At 46.2% G+C, this 9,843-nt stretch overlaps 1 protein-coding gene across 1 annotated transcript; it reads left to right on the top strand.

Moving 5' to 3' along the window:
• Positions 1–120: 120 nt before the first annotated feature.
• On the top strand, positions 121–9,010 carry LOC143106887 (coiled-coil domain-containing protein 183-like). The gene is made up of 13 exons (XM_076271366.1): positions 121–214; positions 518–636; positions 776–943; positions 1,338–1,442; positions 1,614–1,736; positions 2,008–2,149; positions 2,433–2,536; positions 2,772–2,932; positions 5,751–5,929; positions 7,181–7,224; positions 7,384–7,541; positions 8,009–8,127; positions 8,880–9,010. Exons 1-13 carry the CDS (start codon positions 121–123, stop codon positions 9,008–9,010), a joined length of 1,647 nt encoding a protein of 548 aa, XP_076127481.1.
• The last annotated feature ends 833 nt before the right edge of the window (positions 9,011–9,843 follow it).

Below are 9,843 nucleotides of genomic sequence, written 5' to 3'. Positions count from 1 at the left end.
ATTTTCATTTTCGAAATGTCAGAACGTCCATGTTTTGTCAGAGCGTTAGAGATTGCGTTCTGTTATTTTATGACGTGTGGTAGTCGTGGTTACACTGTTAAATTTGATAATCACGAAAAAATGGATTGTTTTTCGGACGACATGGGTTCAGCAGACATGGAGAATCTAAAGGGGCTCTCGCTGCGAGACCAGAGACTTCGTATTGAACAACTAGGTAAAATACGGCTTACAGCAGGATCAGTGCCGCTACAATTTGTTTATGTGAATACTGAAATGGCTTTTGTGGGACTGTAATAGGTTTAAAAGAAAACAAACGTGTTATGATAATGCTCCACATTTTGCATATAGACTAGTTGGACATTTTCAGGTTTCAAATATTTGTTGTTGATTGCATCCCACATCAGACCTTTCCCTCAACATCAATAGTGCAGTGGTCTAAAAATCACAGAAACTAGGCTATGGTTGATAAAGGCCTAGTTGGCCTCTCACAACTGAACATTCCATATCACCTCAATAGAGAAATTGAACCAGTCCGAATACAATGCCGCAAGGGACATCTTGGAAAATGAGCAAAAAACCCCCTGCGCTGCTAAGATATTGGGCAATTCTCTGCCCAACACAAGGCCGGGCCTCCAGGTAACGTCAAAGTAGTCCCCTCTTTATAACAACAGTATGATCATAACGGTTTAGCTGTGTGCTAACTAGTAGCCTATAAGTTGGAAGTCTGTTCACCTCATTTATGAAGAAATGTGTGTCTGTGTATACCCCACCCAAGAACATCGTGGAGAAGCAACAGCGTCAGTTGTGCACCCTGATTGAGCAGCACAATGGCTTGCAGTACACACTTCGGCTAAGAAAATCCCAACTGCTGCAGATGGAGCAGACCATGGACAGTCTAGAGCTGGACAACAATCCTGATGGTGATGAGCGACATTATGAGCAGGCAAGACGATACGGTCCTGGCAGCTAGTGTTAATGACACCGAAAAACAAGTTCAGTTCAAGGATACAAGGACGTTTATTGTCACATGCATATAGTTACTACTGGAAGTAAGAAATGCAGTGAAATTATATCATGTATAGTTCAGCACCAAGGACAGCGCTACAAAACTCATGGCAAATTGGCTCAGCTCAGGCTTATAATGACGGATGTGATTTGTTGCTCTAGGTCCAGTGAGCTTTTGGCCAAGTGGCTTTTGTGGTGATGTGCACATTTGGCATTTTGCTTTTGAAAAACTGACGGCAACAGATGGCCCTTGCAGTAAGAATGAAATAAAACGCAACATCCCTGTATCTCTGTCTAGCTATCTGTCTGTATATTTCCATATTTGTATGCAGCATGTTCGGCAGCTGGAAAACTGCCTTGAGAAAATGAGTATCAAGATCACTGAGGCAGCAAATATTCACAACACATACCTTCAAGTGCAAGAGCACCTACACCGAGTATGCATAAGTCTCTCTCTCTCTCTCTCTCTCTGTTTCACACACACACACACACACACACTTCAATGCCATCATCATTTGCAAAGTCACTTGTCATAAGAAAATAACATGCAGTTAAAAGTGTATGTTCTGGTGCTTGTACTTAAACCCTCTGATCTGGTCTCTCCTCAGGAGGTGAGGGAGATGCCCCACGTCTTAGAGAAACTGCAGTCCACTGTGATCTGTGGCCAGACGGAGCTCAGTAAAGTGGCCCAGATGTCCCAGGCAGCCGTAGCTGCAGTGGAGAGCACTAAGGTTGGATCTCACTCCCGCGGACTGGCCAATTTGAATCTAAATAAGTCCACATGAATTCATTTTTAAATGCATTCCTGAGTTGGATTCAATTTCCCTGCACAGTATTTGATAAGTGAACTGAATTTGAATGCTCTTGAATGCCTAGATTGAATTTCGCATTGAGACTGAATGCGATTGAACTTTGAAGGGCCCTTTGTTCTCTGCATGGAGAAGCAATAAGAGCAGTCCTTGTCTGCTCCTGCTGGGTGTAATGCCTCTGTGCGGCCTGTAGGGGATGCTGGTCCAGCTGGAGAGACAGCTGATGATGGAGCATTGGCAAATAGAGAAGCAGCTGAACAACAAGCTGCTGGAGAAAGAGAGGGAGGTGGAGGCGCGGATGGACCGGGAGAAGGACACGGACAGGCGCATCAGCCGTGGGCCACAGAAACAGGTGAACATAGAGAGAGAGAGAGAGAGATGGGATTTCCTTCCTCACAGAGTCGTTCTATTTCATTTTGAAAATGTCTCCTTCGTCACTGAAATGAGAATTTTGTTGTTAATGTCACAGAGGAAGTCAGTCGTACCCAAAGATGGTCTCACTGACATCACTGAGCCTACTGCCGCGCGAGGTATTTCATAGCACTGTTAGCCAGTACATGTTTTTAAAGCAACTCAATACATGTTACCTTTGGATTGATCGTTGTATGTATCTTTCAGTGGCCCATCAGTCGGCTACTCAGCCTAATGCACAGCAGTCCACTCTGAAGATAGTTAAAGACATGGATGACCTAAAGGAGGCCCTCAGCTGTACTGAACTGCAGGTAGTGTTTGTGTGTGTGTGCTTGTGTAGTGGTTGTGTGTGTGTGTGTGTGTGTGTGTGTGTGTGTGTGTGTGTGTGCGCAACCAAACAGCAAACAAAACTCCACATGCGATTAAACTACTCTCACAATTTTGTCAGATTGTAGCTTCAGTTTCATTTGGGAAGGGAAGGGAGGGGGGGGGGGGACTGCTCTAAACGAGCTGCGTGTGAGAGTCCTGAGTCCTGTGTGTCCCCAGGAGCTGGAGGGCCGGCTGGTGTCCCAGAGGGCCACGCGCCAGCAGCTGCACACCCAGATGACACAGTGTGAGGAGCTGCTGGCCCAGCAGCAGGAGGCCCTGGTGGCACTGGAGCTGCAGTACGCCCAGAGCAAGTTCAACCCTGGGCCCAGCAGCGAAAGGTGAGAGTCAGATCAATAATACAATAATGGTAAACAAACAATAGCACGGTAAACAAACAACAGCAAGGTAAACAAACAACAGCATGGTAAACAAACAATATAGCACGGTAAACAAACAATAGCATGGTAAACAAACAATAGCATGGTAAACAAACAATAGCATGGTAAACTGATAGTATGGTAAGGACTGGTGAATATCATGGTTTTGAAGCTAACCACTGTGTAAAGCAGCACTCCACTCTCTGAATCAGCAAAAATGCACTGATGCATCATCTTTTCTGAAAACCATTTATACCTGTCCTCAACCAGATAATGTAAATGTAAAGCAGGTTTGAAGTTACTTGCATACTTGCGTTACGTATACAAGGAATTTGGTCTCTGCATTTATCCCATCCGTGAATTAGTGAACACACAGTGAGGTAAAGCACACACTAACCGGAAGCAGTGAGCTGCCTTGCTACAGCGGCGCTCGGGGAACAGTGAGGGGTTAGGTGCCTTGCTCAAGGGCTCTTCAGCCATTCCTACTGGTCAGGGATCGAATCGGTAACCCTTCAGTTCCAAGCCCGAAGCCCTAACCAGTAGGCCACAACCCTGCCCTGAATTTAGACTGTCCTCAATCATACCATTTATACCATTCCTCAGTCATATCATTTATACCTGTCCTCAATCAGATCATGTATACCTGTCCTCATATCATATCATTTATACCTGTCCTCAATCAGAACTTGTATACCTGTCCTCAGTCAGATCATTTATACCTGTCCTCAATCAGATCATCAAAGATGTCTCATCAGACTCCAGTTCATTGCCCCCTGAAACTTAACAAGCTCAATAACAAATCAGCCGCACTCAGGATCTTTCTGCCGTCACTGCTAACCCAGACGCTGCAGTCTCCATGCTGTTATGCCCCTGAGTCAAGCAAATCAGCAGCACTCAGTCTCCATGCTGTTGTGCTCTGATCATATTCTGCTGCTTCACTCCTCCCAGCAGCTGATTAAATTTCAGAGTAAACGAGCGTGTCTGGTCGTGGCTGTCGATCTGCTGCACTGTGGTAATTGTTCGGTGTCAGTGGGAGTTGTGATGGTGGCCTCCATGATTTACTCTGTAAATGGCAAAGCAAGCCACTGACCTCACTCTTCCCCGTCCGTGGGGGATTCTCACAGCTTTGATTAAACACGGCTTTGTCAATTTGCCACTGGGAGCCCCCCCCCCCCGACACCCCACCACTGACCACACACACACACACACACACACACACACACACACACACACACACACATTTTCACCCTTCTCTGTTCGCCTCACCAGCCTGTCTAACTGCAGTCACTATGATGATTGATGCTTTTCTTGATTCATATTGAGATGCCTTCTCCCATCACCACCACTACCACCCATAAGCACTTCTGTCATTCTCTCTCTCTCTGTCTCTCTCACACACACACACACGCACACACACGCACACACACACACTCACACACACCTCATTTCCAGGAGGCTGAAGGATTAAGTATCCCTTTGACGACATATTCACCATCGGTCGAAGCATCTCCACTGGAGGCCTTAATCTTATTAGACATATGTGACTCGCCGGGGACTTCTTGCACCCCACCCTCCCCTCTCTGGAGTCTGCCGACTGAAGTGTGGTGCAGTGACATGCAGAATTACAAGTTGCCAGGCGTTCTGGGAGTGCTAAAATGGAGTCATTAAAGAGCATGATGGCTCAGAGCTACTGAATAGAGAAAGGCTTTACGAACACATTGTAAGGGGTGAGCAGTTGTTACTGGGGATATAAAAAGATCACAGGGGATTTAAGCAGTTGGAGAAAAGCTGGCTGTTTATCTCTGTCTCGATCTGTCTGTTCTTTCATGTATACATTGACCCATCTGAGGTACTGTGTGAGCATTAAATGAGGAAGATGAGGATGATTACAAAAGTCTGAGAAAAGCCAGCTGTTTGTAATACATGTATTTCAGTCCTCCTGTCTGTCTATTTGTCCGTCTGTCTGTCTATTTGTCTGTATGTCTGTCTGTGTGTCTGTCTATTTGTCTGTCTGTATGTTGACCTTTTTCTAAAACTGATAATTCCGGTCCTTGATTGTGATTGGCTAAATCACGTTCGATGCCGTTGTAAAATGCAGCATAGACATACAGCTTGACCGCATTTCGTTCTATATTACTGTGCTACCATAACTTGATACAAAAGTTAAAGTAGCAGCGTCTTGACGTTGCTTGGCAACCATTCAGATAGAGGAAATATATTTCTTGGCGGAAGAATGATTATCTAGGAATAACTTGTTATTCTAGTTGCTGTGCCTTTACTTTATGAAACTTTGCCAGGTATTTATAGTAACAGTCTGTAGGTTACACTGATTCTAAAACAGCTAAGAGGGGTTTTAGGCACTCCACTAGCACGTCGTGCCTAACAACGCCCCTCAGCTGTTGTAGAATCAGTGTAACCTACGACCTCTCGGGGCTTATTGTTTAAATCTATCTTTGTATCTGTTCATACATGCAGTACATCCATCCTACTGTATGCGCTGCTATCACTCTTATCAATATTAAGCTCCTGAGTGCACATTACTTATTCTCTCCCCCCTGGTTTGTGTGTGTGTGTATGTGTGTGTATGTGCGTGCATGTGTGAGTGTGTTTGTGTGTTATGGTGTGTGATGGTGTGTGTGTGTGTGTGTGTGTGTGCATGTGTGTGTGTGTGTGTGTGTGTGCATGTGTGTGTGTGTGTGTGTGTGTCTCTGTAATGGTGTGTGTGTGTGTCTGTGTAATGGTGTGTGTGTGTGTGTGTGTGTGTGTGTGTGTGCGTCAGATTTGAGCAGATGCAGGCGGAGCTGTGTGCAGAGCTGGAGCGGGAGACCCAGCGCTGCCAGGAGTGGGAGGAGCACCTGGCCAAGGCCAGAGCCGTGATGCAGGGCGTGGAGCAGGGTGTCAACAACCTCTTCTACCGCATCACCTGCCTGCCCGCCACTAAGGTGGACAAGCACAACAGTACACTACTCCACTGACCATTAGTATTAGAGGCCAGGTGCTAAGGTCTCCGATTTACAGATGAGGAGTGCTTATTGATGTTTTGGACACCTTACTATAGATATCACCCATAGAGAAGAAATACTCTGTTCTGATTAGCTCGCAGGGTGGCTATCAATTCTGTATATGGGACACCTATGGGGAAAAAAAGTTCAATCACTGTTCCAAAGCAATGTTCATTTGAATGGTAACTATAACAACCATAGTAAACAGCAGTTGCGCCTGGAAGCAGACTTTGCAATAATGGAATCATTTGTAAACAAGCTAACCGCCCACCATTATCACTGTCAGGACCTAAAAGATAGGGCCTACAACAAACTGAACAAGTCGGCTTCTTTTTAAACTGAAGCGCCGGTTTCTTTGGCCTGACTATTGCCTATATGCATAATGGCAGCTGGGGAATAAGCAGTAGGCTACAACAGGCTCAGAGCTGAGCTACACCAGGCACGTTCCGTTCGCGTTGCGTCTGCTGCAAGAATTAGCTTCCACTATTGACCCTTTCAACAACAATGCTTGAACGTTCTATACTTCCTCTGCATTAAGATAACATATGGAATGTTAAAAAGGAAGTCTTGTGGGGCCAACTATGATGCTGATAATGGAACTCTCTTGAAAGGGTCTATAATCAATGGAAGTAGCTACCAAAGATTCTAGAGCGCTACGCGCTCCGCTCTAGAATCTTTGGTAGCTACACCAGACGTGATAGCGGTGCGTACGTTCGAAAAAAATAGACCATTCATCTAAAATGGATTTATGCGTCGCGAACGGACCGCTTCAGTTACGCGCCTGGTGTAGCTTCGCTGTCACACGCTGCACATCATGGAGCTCTTTGCCTCCGCCTTGTCCATTAATTCAATATATCAGGACACCTCAGCAGCCATTATCCCTTACATAGTAGTTACACACTTATACCTTATGCACAATATGAACAGACCAGGTGGCCCTACTGTGTGACCTGGTGGCCCTACACTTGCCAGGGCTGAACAGAAACATTGGTGCTAAGTCTGTATTTTCTGTATTTTTCAATACTTTTGTTATGTTTTCCATGAGCTGTGTTGAGCAAAGTGTTGTTGTACCATGTTATGAGTGGGCTGGTGGAGAAAGGTTCATTGATTTTAGCCGCGGGCATTCTGGGAGGAATCTGACCAGGGGGCAGTCAGAGAGTCCCTCATCAGCCACACCTGTGTGCCCTTAAGCATGGCACCTCTCCAGCCTTCGCTCCTGCAGAGAGCTGCACTAGCCTGGAAAAGGCGGAGGTTAGCCAGGGCAGCCCAGTGCTGTGTGTGTGTGTGTGTGTGTGTACATGTGTGTTCTGTGCAGCAGGATGCCACTACAAACCTGGTTAAATAAATGTGAAAAGCCTTATTCTGACTTTTGACACACGTGACGAAGTCGTCCTCTCTGCTGTGCCGCAGGACGTGGCGGCGACCGAGGCTGGCCTGGACGCCGTGGAGAAGCTGCAGGAGATGGACAGCCGCCTGACCTCACTGCCGGACGTGGAGCTGGAGAAGAGCGAGGAAGGCGGCGCCAGCGACAAGGTGTCTGACTCCTCCTGTCCACTCCCGGTCCCTCTGTGAGGCCTGTCCACAAACACACACACACACACACACTGGCCCTGGGATCGGCCCACACAGCAATGCCCCCCTACTGCTTGATGACTCCTCTGCAACTTTTACTTTTACCTTCTGCACGCCGACTTGCCATCCCGCTGGTCTTACGTAACCACAGTTTACCAGAATCGCAGCGTCTGGTTTGATCTCATCACTTTGACATCCAATTACCTACGCACCCCACCAAGAATTGACTAAACAAAACAGCCCAAGTCCTCTTAGGTTCTTCAATGTGAACATACAGACAAGCAACACATTTTGCTCTCTTTACTTTTTTGTTTAAAAAAAAAACAAAAAAGAAGAGAAAGTTGCTTATTTACAACAACCTTTCATCGACTGAAATTGTGTGCGTGGTAGCCTGTATTGTTGACATTGCTTCATTTCAGTGAGAGAAACTCACCTGTATTTAATGCACAGTTGGCTCTGTCAGCAAACTCACCTTTGAGCTCTCTGCCCTGCAGCTGTGGACGTTCCTTGTCCAGAGCACCATGATGGAGCCGCGCAACTGCAAGCAGGCCAGCTGCCCTACCTACAACAGCAACTCAGAAGGTGTGTGTGTGTGTGTGTGTGTGTTTGTATGTGTGTGTGTGTGTGTGTGTGTGTGTTTGTATGTGTGTGTGTGTGTGTGTGTGTGTGTGTGTGTTTGTATGTGTGTGTGTGTGTGTGTGTGTGTGTGTGTGTGTGTGTGTGCGTGCGTGCGTGTGGTGCATCTGCTGTGCCAGGAGTGCTTGGGCATCTTCTGTTACCTCTCCTCTTAACAGTATGTTCATTTGGCTCATGTAATTGACTCTTTACATAACAGATGTATATCACTGTTCAGAGAGCCCTTACCTCACTATAGTGCCATTCTCACTTAATTTTTTCCCCTTCATCTTTTGTTGCATAAATACTGAATAGTGCTAATTATCAAAAGAGGCTTAAATACACTGTAGTCACTAGGAGATTAAATCTGGTGAGGGACTATTATTTTGTTTGCTGGCTGCTATACATAAGAGGAAGAATTAGCTTTCAGAGCCTCCTGAGGAAGCCAGTAGAATGGCGGGTGGGAGGCTGGTGTGGGGATTCAGTGCGATCGTATCTCAGCATAAGGGCCATGTAATGCTTACATATTTAGATTGTCTGGGAGTGATACACACAGCACACTCTTGTCCATGTGACTTTTGACACACACACACACACACACACACACACACACACACACACACACACACACACACACACACACAAGAGGGGTCATACACATTGTCTGCTCCAATAACGGCGTGCACGTGTCTCTCTCGGCCTCCCTTGCTCTTCTGTAGACACCTTCCAGTACCGCAGTCAGGAAGATGACTACTCCCTTAGTCGCGATGAGATCAAGCGATGCAACAAGCAGCTTATTGAGGCCCACCAGCCCAATAAGAAAGCCAACAAGGGCCCCAAGAAGAGCTAAACGCTCAGGCCCACCCGGAGGGGTCATGTGGAGGCATGGGAGAGTGTATCGCAAGAGTCCCAAGACAGCCAGAGGAGCTCTAGGTAAAGCCCAAAGAAAATAAACAGGCCAATGCTATCAGTTTACCTCTTTAGACTTCTGTTTTGTTGGTATCCTGTAGGGTGGGAGTTTATTTAGATGATGTTGATGTTTTTTGTTTGTATTTACATCAAGATAGGTGTGTGGAACCTTTAAGTGTCAGTGCTACCACTGAGTCCTCCACACAAAAACATCAGCAAGACATCTAGAGCAGAACTGTTGTACCAGGACTGTCTGTACAAACAAGCACCATATAACCTGACTGAGGTCAAAGATATTTCATAGATATGTGGTGTCGTGTCGTGTGGGGATGTTTGTGGTTGTTGTGGCAATATTCAGATCTTAAGGCAGGTAACATGTCAGTGCATATAAGACAAGGCAAAAAAGGCACTTGGAAACTGGGATCTGAAGAAATTAATGAAGTCTTTGTCTATGCTCTAAGAGCCTTCTTTGTGCTCCTCCCCATCACCATTTGGTGGTGACATTGAGCAGAGCAGGGTTGTGGGTTTTACCTGCCATTAGATCGGTTGACTAGGGCATCCGCTAACATGGCGCGCATGTGGTGCATGTGAATAGGATTGAGGCCACCCTGTGGAGGCTGCCTCATTAGCCGGCTTCAGACCGTCGAGCCAGGCCAGGCTAGGGTCATTTATAAGTAAGTATAAGTATATATACTCTTTTGATCCCGTGAGGGAAATTTGGTCTCTGCATTTATCCCAATCCATGAATTAGTGAAAGACACTCAGCACACAGTG

The sequence above is a fragment of the Alosa pseudoharengus genome, unplaced genomic scaffold, assembly GCF_046254945.1.
Source record: "Alosa pseudoharengus isolate Yale_2024_CS ecotype anadromous, Long Island Sound unplaced genomic scaffold, YU_APseudo_1.1 YU_APseudo_1.1_scf_6, whole genome shotgun sequence".
Classification (NCBI taxonomy): Eukaryota; Metazoa; Chordata; class Actinopteri; order Clupeiformes; family Clupeidae; genus Alosa; species Alosa pseudoharengus.
Note: the sequence above shows the minus strand (reverse complement) of the source record. Positions and strands in the feature narration are given on the sequence as shown.

Coding starts and splice junctions, on each gene's coding strand:
- LOC143106887 (XM_076271366.1), top strand. CDS start 121: ATGGATTGTTTTTCGGACGACATGGGTTCAGCAGACATGGAGAATCTA. Junction 944..1,337: donor ATGAGCGACATTATGAGCAG/GCAAGACGATAC, acceptor ATTTGTATGCAG/CATGTTCGGCAGCTGGAAAA. Junction 2,933..5,750: donor CCTGGGCCCAGCAGCGAAAG/GTGAGAGTCAGA, acceptor TGTGTGCGTCAG/ATTTGAGCAGATGCAGGCGG.